Source organism: Vitis riparia, chromosome 11 (genome assembly GCF_004353265.1).
Source record: "Vitis riparia cultivar Riparia Gloire de Montpellier isolate 1030 chromosome 11, EGFV_Vit.rip_1.0, whole genome shotgun sequence".
In the NCBI taxonomy this organism is placed as follows: Eukaryota; Viridiplantae; Streptophyta; class Magnoliopsida; order Vitales; family Vitaceae; genus Vitis; species Vitis riparia.
In genome coordinates, this window is record NC_048441.1 from 982,460 (window position 1) to 999,688 (window position 17,229).

Genomic DNA, 17,229 nt, shown 5'->3' on the forward strand with positions numbered 1-17,229 from the left:
TTTGCCTGCTGGACTTGACCATCTCCCCAATAATAGATTAATAATTGGGCCACCACATCATTGTGGAATTTAATTATTTTATAGATCAATCTCCAAAAACTATTAAAAGCATTAAATTTATTAGAATATTCTAAGGTTATGTTTGTCTCATAAAATACTAAGAAAAAAAATACAAAAAAAAAAAAAATGATTTTTTCGTTTTCCTATGAAAAATAAAAAAAAAATCAAATATAATTAAAACTAATTAAAAATTTATGTATTTTTAAATTATTTAATTTTTATATTGATGAGTTAAAATAAATAAAATGAGTTTTAAAAAAAAAATTTATCAACTTTTAATCCATTTTTTATTTTTCTTAACTTTTTCTTTCCTTCTATTTTTTTTTTTTTTTTTTGTATTTTCTTTCTCTTGCATTTTCCCTCAAATTTTATGGGAACCAAATATAACCTAAATTTCATCTCGTATTTGAAAATTGGAAATTGTTCAAATCTCTTTAGTTTGAAAAATTGAAATATGACTCAATAAACTTAGAATCCGTTTGACAATGGTTTTAGAAAACGTTCTTAGCATTTTTAATATTTGAATGATACAAATTTTTAAGTGTTAAAAATATTAAAAACATTTCATAAAATTACTAACAAACGATTTTTTTTTTTAGTAACTTTGTAAAATTTTCTAAAAATATCTAAGATTATTTTGATCCCACATAAATAAACACTTGAGTCTACAATTGAAAACTATGAAAAACAAACGCATAAACTCTAATTCCCATAAACTTCATCAATATTTTCTTGAAATTTTCATATATGTAACGTTCATTTGTTTGGATCCCAGGAAAAACGTGGGAATACTTCCATTGTTTTTTTTTTTTTTTTTTTTTTTTTTTTTTGTGCTTGAAACACTTCTTCATTTTGGGTGGTCTAGGACTCTGGGCGTGGGACTTTAGGCCAACCTCAGACAGGCCCAAGCCAATCCAACTAGGGCTCCTGGGCTTGGGCTTTCTCCCAGGCTGAGGCCCTGACATAATTGGGTTGGGCTCTAGAACCAGATCCAAAGATTGGGCTAAGTAGGGCCTGGATTTGGGCCATTGGGCCCGATTTGCAGCCCCTTCAACCACACCTCACATTCGCCTAGCAGCAAGCACTAATTATCATAAATGTTACCTTTCACTTGTTCATAAGATTTAGGGGGTGATTAATTGCAAATATTTAATTATTTTCTAAAAATTTATTGCAGTAAAAAGCGTAAAAAAAAAATATTTAAATTCTTCTTAAAATGAAATACATCGCTCTTATTATTTTCTCTATCAATTTTTTTTTTATTATCAGGTTGACGTAGCAAGTAGTATAAGCCTGATGTATTCATTTAATATAAATTGAAAAGAAATTAAAAGAGGCTTTTGCGTATCAATCAATCAAGTTATCAATTAATCCTTTTTGTTCAAAATTATACATATTGAAATTAATTCTTTTCGTTTTAAAATTATATATATTAAAATAAACGTTCTCTTATTTACGTTCAAATATTAGAAACAATATTTCAAATAATTAAGAAACAATTTTTTTTTTAAATTGAGGAAAGGGAGAAAAAAAAATTGAAATTTATTTTTCCATGAAAAAAAAAAATCAATTTTTGATGATCACACTAAGTTTTATTTGACAGATTGTAGACCCCCCGAACAGTGTTTATTTTATTTTATTTTACGTTTACTCTTCTGACCACTTCGAAATCAAGCTGGGGGTGGCGGCGAGATGGGACGCGAGACAGAGAGTAGGTGGTGGCTGTCAAGGAAAGAGCAGGAAATAAAATATCAAAGGAGGGAACCTTCTGCCGGGGGTGGAAGAAAAAAAAGGAAAGGAAAGGAAAATTGAAAATTGAAAAGAAATTAAAAGAGGCTTTTGCGTATCAATCAATCAAGTTATCAATTAATCCTTTTTGTTCAAAATTATACATATTGAAATTAATTCTTTTCGTTTTAAAATTATATATATTAAAATAAACGTTCTCTTATTTACGTTCAAATATTAGAAACAATATTTCAAATAATTAAGAAACATTTTTTTTTTTTAAATTGAGGAATTCCATGAAAAAAAAAAATCAATTTTTGATGATCACACTAAGTTTTATTTGACAGATTGTAGACCCCCCGAACAGTGTTTATTTTATTTTATTTTACGTTTACTCTTCTGACCACTTCGAAATCAAGCTGGGGGTGGCGGCGAGATGGGACGCGAGACAGAGAGTAGGTGGTGGCTGTCAAGGAAAGAGCGGGAAATAAAATATCAAAGGAGGGAACCTTCTGCCGGGGGTGGAAGAAAAAAAAGGAAAGGAAAGGAAAGAAGGAGAGGAGCCCGAGATCGAGAGAAAGGCCGGACTAGGGGAGAGGCTTGACTGTCTGAGAGAGGAAAAGAAACGCACGGAGAAGATAGCACTGAGATGAGCAGATACAAGTATTTGTTTCTTCGAGCTATCTTTTCTTCTAAGTTCAAGCCATTTTGTTGAGTTTTCTGGGTCATGTGTTTCTATCTTGGATGTCTGAATGCGTTTATTGGGACCTCTCATTGGTTTATATGGAATTGCTTTCACTTGGCTCATGTTGGGTTTCTAATCGCGCCTACCGCCGACGACTCTCCCCGTCATTGCTCACTCCATAAGAGACCTCCCTCCCTAGGCAACCAAATCCACCCACCCGCGTATTCAAGGTCCATGCAAAGCTGACCATTTTCTCTCTGCACCTCCATACTCATCACACCCATCTTCACCTCGTTTCTGATCTTCTTCCTGAGCATGGAACCCATGCACACTGTTCATGACCACCATCCCCCATGCATGCTGCTCATACTCACCATCTCCCATTTTACCGTGCCACCACCCTCGACTCCGCCTTTCTCTCCCACTGCAATGCAAACCCATTAATGACTTTCCCCTCCAAAACCACCGTCTTCAATTTCTTCTGTAAATACTCCACAGTTTCTTGAATATTCTAGCCCAAAACCCCTCTTCATTCTTCTCGTGTGCCCGATGGCTCAGCCCGTGACTCTTCGCAGCAGGGAACTCGCCGTCCGCACCTAGCTGGGCGTTTCCAAGAAGCGGCGGAGCACCTCGCGAAGCTCCAGACGTCGGCTGGTGCCTGAGGACGCTGCAAATGGAGCAGTTTGAGTTCGAGTGGGATCACGTCGGCGACGTCATCCTTGGTGGCAGTGGTGTTGGCAGTGGCGGAGATGCGACGTCGTCCCTTGCATGCATTATGAGAATGGACCGCGACCCTTAGGGGAAGGCGGGGGCGGTCCCCACCTGTGACGTTGAGCCGAGGCTCCTCGCCGACGGCGACGAGGAAAATGACAGGCTACAAGCCTGTATAGGAGGAGCCTATGGCTGCTAATGGGTTTGAGGGTTAATGGGCTAGGGTTGCTAGTTTGGGCTTGGTGGAGATGGAACCCAAAGTTTTTTTAATGATGGACTTGGGCTTGTGATGGAGATGGAGCCCAAAGCCCTTTTTAATTATTATTATTATTATTATTATTATTATTATTATTATTATTATAAACTAAGCCCATGTCCAACCCTATCCTAAACCCTTTAACCCCTTTTAAAAGCCTAAAAGCCTATTATTATTAACCCCTTTTCAAAGTCCCTTTTCAAAGCCCAAGGTCCATCCCTAAAGGCCCAGATCCTAAACCCCTTTAACCTCTTTTCAAAGCCCGCCCTCAAGGCCCAGATCCTAAGCTCTTTAACCCCTTTTAAAAGCCTCCTAAGCCTATTTCCAACCCTTAACCCCTTTTCAAATCCCTAAAGCCCAGATCCTAAACCCTTTAACCCCTAAAGCCTATTATTATTAACCATTTTTCATATTATTATTATTATTATTATTATTGTTATTATTATTATTATTATTATTATTATTATTATTATTATTATTATTATTATTATTGTTATTATTATTATTATTATTATTATTATTATTATTAACGGATATTATTATTATATTATTAACGGGTATCATTATTATTATTATTATTATTGTTATTATTATTACTATTTTTATTATTGTTATTATTATCATTATCATCATAATTATTATTATTATTATTATTATTATTATTATTATTAGCGGATATTATTATTATTATTTATTACTATTATTATCGTTATTATTATTATTGTTGTTATTATTGTTATTGTTATTATTATTATTATTATTATTATTGTTATTATTATCACTATTATTATTATGATTATTATTATCATTATTATTATTATTATTATTAATATTATTGTTATTATTATTATTATTAAAAATCTATATTCTCGCAGTTCAATTTCCCAAAGTTCATTCCTTGTTATTATTATTATTACAAATTCAACTTTCAAAATCTATATCCTTGCAGTTTAATTCCCTAAAGTTCATTTCTTATTTTCTCTGACAAATTTCATTTTAATTACCGAAGCTCTAATTTTTTAAATTTAATTCCCAAGACTCCAATTTTCCAATAAGCTCCAAGAATCCAATTTTCACTCGAATAGTTTTAATTCCATTTCGGTTCCTAAATAATCCTCTGTTCTTCTTGATTTTACATAAGCAATAGTGAATTCTTCATAATTTTAAAACACGGAATTTGTGAGACTAGTTCGTGAATAATAAATTGGGCTTTGGTGGAGGGCCCTATGTTTGATCCCTATTGATTGTCAACTGTTGTGCTTAATATATTTTGTTTGATCTTCATTTTGCACTCCGATATGCATGAGCTATAATTTGTATTCGTTAATTGTGTACTAATCTCATTTCTTGATAGCGCGTTGTGGCTCGTGGCCCAGGTACATATACACTCTCATTCTGATACTTCACTATACATGTTCCGATTCTCATATGTGCATGATCATTCAGGATATTCATTGATTTTCACATCAATTGTCACAACAACTTCATTTTATTAGTAAAGACCCGACTTTAGGGACTTAGAGGGGTGCTATGGTCTTTACCATACCTTCCCGATAAGTAACCTGACCCTCGAGTCCGATCCGGTTTTTCGTAGATCACCTTTTCCAAAATAAGGAGTCGCACTTAGGGTTTTCTTTCTTATTTTGTTTACCCTTTTAAAAATAAAACAAAAATAAGTGGCGACTCCAAGTCATTTTCTTAATCAATAAGAATCATTTTTTGAAATCAAAATCGAGCACGCCTTCGAGTGGGAAACGCATGAGCCGAAATGCGGGGTCCACAAAATGGCGACTCCGCTGGGGATGTTTAGAGGGTCAAGCTTGAACTTAAGATGAAGTAAACATGGCACGTGATGAGTCGATCAGTGAGTTCCTGTCTTTTGATTGCACATTGAGAGTTTTTGATGCATGCTTGGATATTGTGTTGTGACATTTATAAGGTTGATTATCTTGGTTGAGGCTTCGGATGTCGCTTTTTTCAGTGCTTCGTTGCTAGATTAATTTGGTACATCGACATGTCGATTATCATAGGTTGCTCACCTTTCCTCATTATTCTGCTCACTTCACATGCATAGACTCACTATTGTACATCGTTTGACTTGCTGTGCTGTTTTCTCTGGCTTGCATATTATCTTGATCGTCTTTTGAGCATGATGTTCATATCGCTATTCATTCTGATAGTTGTAGCTTTCTGTGTGGACATAGTGGTATTTCTTGTACTCTGCTTGACTGTTTGATGCATGACTGCCCTCTCTCTGTATGATTGCATGTCGCCTGTCTATGTGGGTCGCACTCCTATCCCCCTACCTCCAACTCTTTGGTTTCGGTCATTCCTTTCATCTTGGTTCTCATTATTGCAAGTGTGAGACCTTCTGTGTGTTCGCTCTCTGACCGAGCCAGAGATTAAGAGTAGGGTCTAGCGACGGGCTATATCGATGTATGAGAGCATTTTGGAAGAGCGACACTTTGATGTCAATTGGAGTCCGATCATTGAAGACCTGTATAGCTCGGCGCTAGGTTTCATGGATATTTGTGTGGCCAGTATGTTTCATTTTCTGTTTTAGCTTCCTAGTGTTATCGGATGCACCCACACCATTCACTATGCACTCTAGTCGACCGTTGAGCTTTGAGAGTTTGAGAGGTTTCACCATAGGAAACCCCCTGGGATGTCGAGGTAGTGCATGTGTGGAGGTGATGACCACTTTGCATGGAAGCGCCTCGTCTCTTTGGAGGTGTGCAGAGGGTTGCATACCGCTGGAGGGTATGATCGCTTTTGCTAGGGATCTTTTAAAGTCCACCCATTATCCATTTAGAGCCGCCTTCACCTCGTAGGTTGAGCCGTAGATCCTTCGATTAGGTCCTTCGCCCTACACGTGGGTGCATCTGAGAGCCTTCGACGCCTCTATGGTCACATTTTGGATTCGACGCTCCCCCTTTTAGTCTCTAGTTGAGAGTGCACAGAGATCAGTGCGAGTTTTGAGTACGGTCGGACCGTTCATCTTCACTTGGATGCTTTGCTGGTTCCCGCTTAGATTACCTTTTCTTTTATACATTCTCAAAGCCATATTCTTATTCCGTTCTTCGTGCTTTCTCAGGATCGGACTTTTGTTCGTCATTTGGATATACCTTCGTGGGATAGAGTAGAGGAGGAAACTTTTAGGATCGGATTTTGTTCACAGCCTGGATACACCTTCTTGGGTCAGAGTTGAAGGGAGATTAGTCCGATATTTAGAGAGACAGAGTATGGATAAGCAGGTTGTTACTGTGGATCAGTTCACGGCCGCCATGGCTTCTATCTAGGAGGCTTTGGCTAGCCTCAGGCAGGAGATCGGTGGTCAGCAGGGTAGACCACCAGCAGTGGCTCAGGATGAGACACCGCATGACTCGTTGCCACCTCCACCGCCACCACCTATTCCTTCGGCGCCTCAGGCTTCACCTTATGTATTACACGGGCATTCTGAGATCGCTCCGCCCGCTGTTGTCTAGACCACTGTCGCTGATGACGCTCATGCGCGTATGGACCACCTCGAGCAGTGTATGAGGCAGATGAGAGTGTCAGATGGATCAGTTGTTTGGGATGATTTTGAGGGTATGCCGGTAGCCAGTTTGCCGGCTAAGTTCAGGATGCCAGACATCGAGAGATATACAGGCATTGGTTGTCCACGCCTCCACCTCAGACTTTATAGCACCGTGATGAGGGCTCATGGTTTGGACGAGTCTCAGATGATTACTCTATTCCCCCTATCTCTGAGTGGGGCAGCCCAGCGATGGTTCGCTTCTTTGGAGTCTTCACGACGCTGGACATGGGGTGACTTGGCCAGGGAGTTCCTACGACAGTTTTCATTTAACACTGTCGTGGATGTATCGAGGAGAGAGCTAGAGGCTCTTAGGCAGAGATCGGACGAGTCAGTTTCTTTGTTCATTTCCCGCTGGCGCAGGAAGATTGCAGAGATTATTGACAGACCTTCAGAGCGAGATCAGATACAGATGGTCTTGAGAAGTTTACAGCCCAGGATCGCCAGGCATGTGGTCGGGGTACCGTTCGCAGATTTTGGGTCATTGGTTATGGCTTTATACGATGTCGAGGACGGCATCTCGAGAGGATTATAGACAGATTCTTCCCTTAGTGATATTAAGGGGAAGAAGCCCTTCGTAGGACTGAGGCTAGCAGATGTGAGCGCTATCGATTCTTCCAGTCAGAGGCTTCTCAGGCGCCATCAGTCGATCCCATAGTTTCCCGAGCCTCATTCATCCTATGCATCTCATCAGTACAGGCCACGGGCACCTCGTCCAGCTTATGATCAGACATATACTTCGCAGACTTTGGCTTTGCCTTATTATGCCTCATAGGGCATTGGGAGACCCCCGGTTTCCTACACGGCTACAGGACAGCCATGCTATGCTGCTTAGTTCACTGCGAGACCCGCAGCGCCTTATCCCCGACCCAGAGCTCAGTAGACTTCTACTCCCTTTGCTTTGAGGACGCAGAGGCAGTTCTCACAAATAGGCATGCCGTTGAGCCAGGCTCTTCGGAAGCTTACAGAGACTGGGTTATTGACTACTCTCACCCCTTGGCCACCGCGTCAGCCGATTCCGCCTCAGTTCATGATGGATCTACACTGTGCATACCATCAGGGGCTTGGACACGAGACTAAACGATGCACCGCTTTGAGGCATGCCATTCAGGATTTGATCGACCAGTGTTTGGTACACTTGGGTCAGCCGAGTGTGACCACGAACCCGTTGCCTGCTCATACCATACATGCAGTCCCTCCACCAGCCAATGACATTCATTTTTTAAAGTTTGATGAGATCGATGACCACATCCACATGCTGAGTGATGTTGATTCAGACCCAGAGCCCATCATGCCAGATGTGATTTATGAGATGAGTGGGGTGGCTCTGGGTCCTCGGATGCCTACTCCATTCCGATTAGTTCTCGAGGCGGCGTCCGTGTAGGCTGCCACCGTTGAGCCATTGATTTTGCCGCATTACAGTGTCTAGACGCCTTTCATCTTGATCCCGGATGTTGAGGAGGTTCAGGCTCTGTACGTTGATGATTCTCAGACTCTGGACATTCAGTTTGTTCTCCGAGGAGGTAGAGTGATGCGACAGCCATTTCCCGCGGCAGCTAGGCCAGTTGAGGGTACGTTCGCTCCCGAGGAGGTCAGAGCCGAGGACGACGAGACCTTGAGACAGTTGCGGAGCACTCAGGCTCGTATTTTCATTTAGAGCCTGTTGGCGTCCTCGAGCACTCACTGTGATGCTCTAATTCGGGCTTTGAGCCAGATCCGGGTCGAGACTACCATCTCCATCAAGGGATTGATCCATATGATGACGACCGATCGAGCCACATGCATCGTATTCTCAGATGATGATTTGCCATTGGAGGGCTCAGATCACACACGTCCATTCTACATATCTGTCGGTTGTTCAGGCCGCTGAGTCCCATCTGTCATTCTGGACAATGGCTTGGCCTTGAACGTATGTCCTCTCGCCACTGCCATTACCCTCGGATACGCTCCTTCCGACTTCAGTCCCTCCACTCAGACCGTTCGCGCGTATGATAGCACTTGGAGGGAGGTCATGGGTACACTAGAGATTGAGCTACTGATTGGTCCAGCCACTTTTGTCGCCGTGTTTCAGGTTTTGAGGATTCTTACATCCTTTAACCTGCTTCTAGGCCGACCATGGATCCATAGAGCCGGAGCTATTCCTTCTTCCCTTTATCAGAAGGTGAAGTTTATTCATGATGGCCGGGTCGTCGTGGTGCAGTCTACAGGTGATAGGTTCATCTCTGCCGAGCCTGTAATCGAGATTAGTCACGCTGATGATGATATTTTTCTGACCGGATTTACCTTTGACGAGGTGCAGACTCTAGAGATGGAGGATTTCTGCCGAGACTTTGTAGCCATGTCCTTCGACCAACATAGCAGCACGGTGGTGCTCGATATTATGCGGAGCATGTCTTATCTTCCCGGTATGGGCATGGGGCGGCGTTAGCACGGGCCTAGTGAGTTCATGGCCTTTCCGGACATCGACATACCATTCGGGCTCGGATTCATTCCCACTGAGGTCGACTATCGTTATATGGCACGGCTACGCAGGGAGAGGGTGAGGGCTCGCTTGACTCATACGCCCTTTTATTATCCTGTTCGCCCATACACCATGAGCCTAGCCGATTACTTTGTGAGGGCATCAGAGCCACATGCACCATCTGATGGGATCATCGGAGGACTCAGCACCACCCAAGAGGTCGAGCTTCAGCGCCTCGTCCAACAGTTATAGTTGAGTGATGGAGCCCTCGATCCTTCGACTTCTGTGTTGATTGCTCTTCCCTCCCCAGATCGCACGAGCCTTATGACGCTTTGCTTCCCGGATGAGATCGATGATCACGGGACTTTTGCCGAGATTGGAGACGTAATGGACGGAGCCGTGTCGCGTGACAAGTACGTTGATGAGATGCTCGCGATGAGCTTGAGCCAGACCGAGGAGATAGCCCCGCCGGAGCTCGCTTCACCATTTGATCTCTTCAGGGTGTCCGTCCTCGAGATCGCCGAGGAGATCCAGGTTGCCCCCACTCTAGAGGTCGTCGAGGATGTTATAGTTGCTGTTGATTTGTTTGATGGCCTTGTTAGCCTAGTTGAGGGAGCGTCCGACCTTGTGGACCCACCTCTTTCCTTTGATGTTTTATCGGGATATGTCTTCCGTCATGACTATGTTTTTGACTTTTCATTTATGGATTTGAGCACCTTTGAGTATTTGTCTGTCTCTCATGTTATTGATTTATCTGCACCATCTTCACCCATATCACAGATTTTTGACATTGATGATGAGATTGCACAACACGATTCAGACAATGACTCGTCTTCTGCTTCCGATTCGGGTCCCGTTGATGAGAGAGTTTCACCTGCTGTAGGGGACACAGAGATTGTTGATTTCGGCACAGCAGATCAGCCTAGGGAGTTGAGGATCGGGTCAGATTTATCTGTTGATGAGAGAGATAGCCTCATCCAGTTGCTCGGAGCATACTTGGACGTTTTCGCATGGTCCTATGAGGACATGCCAGGCCTTGATCCATCTATCGTCCGACATCGTTTGCCACTTCTGCCCCATGCGAAACCAGTTAAGCAGAAGTTGAGATGATTGCATCCTCGTTGGAGCCTGTAGGTCAAGAAGGAGATTCAGAAGCAGCTCAGTGTAGGATTCTTATCAGTTGTCGAGTACCTGGAGTGGCTGGCCAATGTCGCCCCTGTTCCCAAAAAGGACGGCAAGATGAGAGTCTGTGTTGATTTCCGAGATCTCAACAAGGCCAGTCCTAAGGATGATTTTCCCCTTCCACACATCGACATGCTAGTTGACAGTACGGCGGGTCATTCGATGTTGTCCTTTATGGACGGATTTTTCGGGTACAATCAGGTCTTGATGGCTCCAGAGGACATGGAGAAGACGTCTTTCATTACCGAGTGGGGTACTTATTGCTACAGAGTCATGTCATTCAGATTGAAGAACGTAGGAGCCACATATCAGAGAGTGGCGACCACCATTTTCCATGACATGATGCATCGGGATGTCGAGGTTTATGTAGACGACATGATAGTGAAATCCCGAGACAGACCAAATCACTTGGCAGCTCTGGAGAGGTTCTTTGAGAGGATCCGACAGTTCAGATTGAGATTGAATCCTAAGAAGTGCACTTTCGGAGTGACTTCTGGGAAACTTTTAGGGTATATGATCAGTGAGAGAGGCATAGAGGTAGATCCGGATAAGATCAGAGCCATCCTGGACATGCCTGCACCGAGGACAGAGAGAGAGGTCAGAGGCTTCTTGGGTAGACTTCAGTACATCAACAGATTCATCGCCAGATTGACAGACATTTGTGAGCCCATTTTTCGACTCTTGAGAAAGAGTCAACCTACTGTTTGGGATGATCAGTGTCAGCGTGCATTCGAGAGGATTCGAGAGTACTTGTTGTCATCCCCAGTCTTGGCGCCTCCTATGCCAGGCCATCCTTTACTCCTATACCTATCCGTCTCAGACGTGGCTTTGGGATGCATGTTGGCTCAGCTCGATGATTCGGGCAATGATCGGGTCACGATTGAGCGTTATTGCTTGGCATTGGTTTGGGCCACTTGCCGACTGAGACATTATATGACCGAGTATTCGGTGCACTTGATATCCCGTCTAGATCCTCTAAGATATTTGTTTGACAGGCCCGCCCTGGTCGGTCGCCTCATGAGATGGTTGGTACTTCTGACTGAGTTTGACATCCATTATGTCACTTAGAAGTCCATTAGAGGGAGCGTTGTCGCAGATCATCTAGCTTCTTTACCAGTTCCCAATGGCAGGGCCATTGATGACGACTTCCCAGACGAGGATGTTGTTGCTGTGACTAGTCTGTCAGGTTGGCGCATGTACTTTGATGGTGCAGCCAACCATTCTGGATACGGGATAGGCGTCCTATTGATATCCCCTCATGGTGATCACATTTCCAGATCTGTTCGTTTGGCATTCTCGGATCGACATCCTGCCACGAACAATATTGTTGAGTATGAGGCTTGTATTTTGGGATTAGAGACAACCCTCGAACTCGGGATTAGACAGATGGAGGTGTTTGGTGACTCCAATCTGGTGTTGAGACAGATTCAGGGCGAGTGGAAGACTAGAGATGTGAAGCTTAGGCCTTACCACGCATATTTGGAGCTACTAGTTGGGATATTTGATGATTTAAGATATACCCATCTGCCTAGAGCGCAGAACCAGTTTGCTGATGCCTTAGCTACTCTGGCTTCCATGATCGACATTCCTGTTGATGCCACTGTTCGCCCATTGTTGATCGAGTCGAGGTTTGCTCCTGCATATTGTTGTCTGATTGATGATACAGAGATAGACGATGGTCTACCCTGGTACCATGACATATATCACTTCTTGAGACTTGGCGTGTATCCTGAGGCTGCCACGACCAAGGATAGGAGAGCATTGAGACAGTTAGCCGCCCGATTCGTGATTTGTGGTGAGACATTATATAGATGATCAGCTGACGGGATGCTGTTATTGTGCTTGGACCGTGCCTCTGCCGATTGAGTGATGCGAGAGGTTCATGCGGGAGTCTGCGGACCACTAAAGAGGTCATATGTTGGCCCGTAAGATCATGAGGACCGGTTACTTCTGGTTGACCGTGGAGATGGATTGCTGCCAGTTTGTTCAGAGATGCCCCGAGTGTCAGATACATGGGGACCTCATTCACGTGCCACCTTCAGAGTTGCACGCACTGACTTCACCTTGGCCGTTTTCAGTATGGGGTATCGACATCATCGGGAAGATTTCGCCGAAATCTTCCAGTGGTCATGAGTTCATCTTGGTCGCCATCGACTACTTCACCAAGTGGGTGGAGGCCGCTTCGTATGCGAGATTGACATCGTCTGGAGTTGCTAGTTTCATCAGATCACGCATTATTTGTCGTTATGGAGTCCCTCATGAGTTGATTTCGAATAGAGGGGTACATTTCAGGGCAGAGGTTGACACCTTGGTGCAGCGATATAGCATTCGACATCATAGGTCGTCTGCGTACAGGCCGCAGACGAACGGGGCAGTAGAGGCCGCAAATAAGAATTTCAAGAGGATATTACGGAGGATGGTCGAGACTTCTCGGGATTGGTCAGAGAAGCTCCCATTTGCATTGTGGGCTTATCGGACCTCTTTTCGCACCTCTACAGGCGCCACACCCTACTCATTGGTATATGGCATGGAGACGATGCTACCCGTTGAGATTGAGATGGGTTCGTTGAGGGTAGCACTAGAGCAGCAGATTCCCGAGGCAGATTGGGCTCAGACTCGATTTGATCAGCTCAATTTCCTAGATGAGAGGAGATTGAGAGCAGCAGACCATGTTCATGCATATCAGAGGAAGATGGTCCGCGCTTTCAAAAAGCGGGTCAGGCCCAGACCATTACGGATAGGTGACTTGGTTCTGAAAGTCATCAGGGGATTGATCAGAGATCCTAGAGGGAAGTTCATACCCAACTGGAGCGGACCTTATTTCATCAGGGAGTTGACCCCAAAGGGCGCCGCATGGTTGATGGATTTAGATGGAAACCGATTCTCAGAGCCAACCAATGTGGATCAGTTAAAGAGGTACTATGTTTGAGACCATGGTCGTAGGATGGGTGGCCATCATTTCAGTTAGCCATTACCTTGTTATTCCATTTGGATATATAGTCCGTTGCTAGCCCATTGAGCATCGCATGCGCATTATAACATTTCTTTCTTATCGCCTTGCTCACATTTTCACATCGGGATAGGGGCCCTTTAATGTATGCATGCATTGTTTGGTAGTTTCATGAGCTTTGGACCTAGGGGCATGTTTTTCTCATTATCTTTTCTTATCACACCTCTGCATTTTCATCTCATCTTATTGGTTATGTTATTCATCTCTTCTTCCTTATCCTATGTACAATTTGTTTGTCTCATATTCTCTCCACCCTGAGTGGTGAGCCTCCTCAGTTCATCACATGGAGGATAGTCACATCATTTCCACCATCTATCTCACGGACATTGGTTTAGAGATCCTTAGTTTGAGAAGGTCATCTCGTTAGAGAGAGTTTTGGGTTGCCTTAGCACTTAGGTCGGTGTCCATCCGTTATCGACATCACCCTTGGGGTTCATTTGTTCATGTTCAGGGTATGTGTATTTGTATATATGTAAAAAAAAAAAAATGATGAAAATGAAAAGAAAAGAAAAAAAAAATTAAAATAATAAGCACATGTGTGTATGTGCATAGTGTTCTCGATCATTGAGTATGTATATTGATGTCTGGGGGTCATTTTTATCTAGTATGTTCGTTATTGGGAGTTCGTATGTGAGCTCTCTGAGATCCCATGTTATTTGTATTGCTTCGTCATATCTATTTGTGAGAGAGATGAGTGACCTTCTCCTAAGGACTCCAAGTCATTGTCATTTCCATCATTACATTCATTATTGATGTGACTTCACTTCATGTTTGATCTGAGTCGATCACCACCTTTCTTCACATACTCATTGTTTCGCTGTCGTTTTTATCGTTGCTTGTGATTCATCTCATTCCCTTCACGTCTTATTCTCTCCTTACAGCAACCCATCTCGGGTTCGATGCTCACTTCGCATCATCATTACACATATCACTATCAGTCATTTTGCTTCATTTGTCTCCTTATTGATATCATATTCACGTTAGGCATCCTCAGGTCCATGGCTCATGGTGTTCACTATACATGTTGCATTTCATATATGAGGGCATGAGTTTTGATCATTGGGTATTTGAGCCTAGTTTTCTTTCGTTTCTATCACCCTATCACCTTGGCCTACGTTACGTCCCGTGTCTTAAGACCACCCTGAGGCCATGTGATCAGATGTCGTCTTCGGCAGCCTCTACTTGGACAGGTGATTGAGATTTGGTTGATATTTAGATATTGTCATGCTTCTTCTTATGGGAGTCACCCCTTTGATGTGTAGGACCGATTAAGTTGTGTTCGAATTACCGAGATCGTGAGTTTGACGATGATTGACTTGGTGTCACCCGATTTTTGACCTATCGTACCTCTGGTGCCACACCGGGGGCATATCCCACTTCATTTAGAGGTTTATGGATCCTCACAGACTTGCACGATCATTATCACTTACTGGATGCTCACTGAGACGGGGACATGATCGTTACTTTACGGAGCCCCCAAGATCCATCCAGCTAGGTCCGCATTTCTCGACACTTGGATGCCATCATGCCTCTCCATTTGGGAGGCACATCTTGGATATAATTGCATGATTCAGTTATGGATTCAGACGACCAGTGTTACATGTTCGATGATAGATGATTTCATGTCGCTCGATTTCTGACCTGTCGTGGATCCGATGCCCATACTGGGGCATATTTTCGTTTCGGATGAGATTTATGGATCTTCACGGAAGTCACGTGCTCGACGATAGATGATTTCATGTCACTTTTTCTTCTGACCCGTCCCACATTCGATGCCATACTGGGGCATATTTTCGTTTTGGGCGAGATTTACGGATCTTCGCGGAGGTCACATGCTCGATGATAGATGATTTCATGTCGGCCGATTTCTGACTTGTCATACGTTCGATGCCATACTGGGGCATATTACCGTTCTGGATGAGACTTACGGATCTTCATGGAGTTGCATGCTCATCCCCACTTACGAGATACACATGGACACGATGTTTCCTCCGTGGAGCCTCTCTGGAGTTACCCAGTTAGGCCTGCACTTCGCGACGCCTTGATGTCATCATGCTTTCCTTCTGGGAGACGCCCCTTTTGATCTATGGGTCTGATTCAGTTGTACATGTGGATGATTTGGATCGCGCATTCAATGACGGGTGATCTGAGCTCATCTGGTTCTTCTGACCTATCACACATTTGATGCCACACTGGGGCATAACCCCATCCTTCAGTTCATTAGATATTTTACGGATTTTCTCACTACTCATTCTATTTCTTAACCTTTGTGAGTTGTCATACTGGGGCATACCCCCACCCTTGAGTCCACCAGATCTTTTGCGATTTTTCTCATCACTTGATCCACTTCTGGATCTTTGCGAGTCGTCATATTGGGGCATACCCTATCTTTTTGGGTTTACCGTGTCTCATTTTGATTTCATGGTTGTCAGACCCATTTGTCGATCTTTACGAGTTATCACTTAGGGCATCCCCCTATTGTCTTTTCATTTAGGGCATCCCCCTACTGTCATTGTTTAGGGCATCCCCCCTATTTTCTGCTTGTTTAGGGCATCCCCCTATTTTCCGTTTGTTTAGGGCATCCCCCTATTTTTTCAGTTTGTTTAGGGCATCCCCCTACTGTCATTTCGTTTAGGACATCCCCCTATTGTCATTTCGTTTAGGGCATCCCCCTACCGTCATCTTGTTTAGGGCATCCCCATACTGTCTTTTCGTTTAGGGCATCCCCCTATTGTCATTTCATTTAGGGCATCCTCCTACTGTCTTTTCGTTTAGGGCATCCTCCTATTGTCATTTCATTTAGGGCATCCCCCTACTGTCATTTCGTTTAGGGCATCCCCCTACTGTCTTTTCGTTTAGGGCATCCCCCTACTGTCATTGTTTAGGGCATCCCCCTATTTTCAGTTTGTTTAGGGCATCCTCATTTGTTTCAAATTTATCACCACCATAGATCAGACATCTATGGGCTTTGATCAGTTTTTCACCATCATGGATTTTCATCCTTGGGCTTTCAGATTCACCACCATAGATCGGACATCTATGGGCGTTTTAGTTTTTCACCACTATAGATTTTCATCTATGGGCATTTCAGTTATTTCACCACCATAGATTGGAATCTATGGGCATTTCTATTGTATCACCATCATAGGTCTTCACCTATGGGCCTTCTAGTTTAGTGTTTAGGTTTAGTTTTTTTTGGTTTGGCTTCCAGAGCTATTATTTTATCAGTTTTGGCGTTCAGAGTCATCACTATTTTCAGTTTGGCGTTCAGAGCCATTATCATTCTCAATTTTGGCGTTCGGAGCCATCATCGCTTCTCAGTTTTGGCGTTCAGAGCCATCACTATTTTCAGTTTTGGCGTTCAGAGCTATCATCATTCTCAGTTCTGGCGTTCAGAGCCATCATCGCTTCTCAGTTTTGGCGTTCAAAGCCATCACTATTTTCAGTTTGGCGTTCAGAGCCATCATCGTTCTCAGTTTTGGCATTCAGAGCCATCATCGCTTTTCAGTTTTGGCGTTCAGAGCCATCATCACTTTTCAGTTTTGACGTTCAGAGCCATCAC

General features: G+C 43.4%; 1 protein-coding gene across 1 annotated transcript; it reads left to right on the forward strand.

Moving 5' to 3' along the window:
* Positions 1–6,955: 6,955 nt before the first annotated feature.
* On the forward strand, positions 6,956–7,549 carry LOC117925336. The gene has a single exon (XM_034844329.1). The coding sequence runs from the start codon at positions 6,956–6,958 to the stop codon at positions 7,547–7,549; it is 594 nt and encodes a 197-aa protein (XP_034700220.1).
* Positions 7,550–17,229: the final 9,680 nt, after the last annotated feature.

Coding starts and splice junctions, on each gene's coding strand:
- LOC117925336 (XM_034844329.1), top strand. CDS start 6,956: ATGGACCACCTCGAGCAGTGTATGAGGCAGATGAGAGTGTCAGATGGA.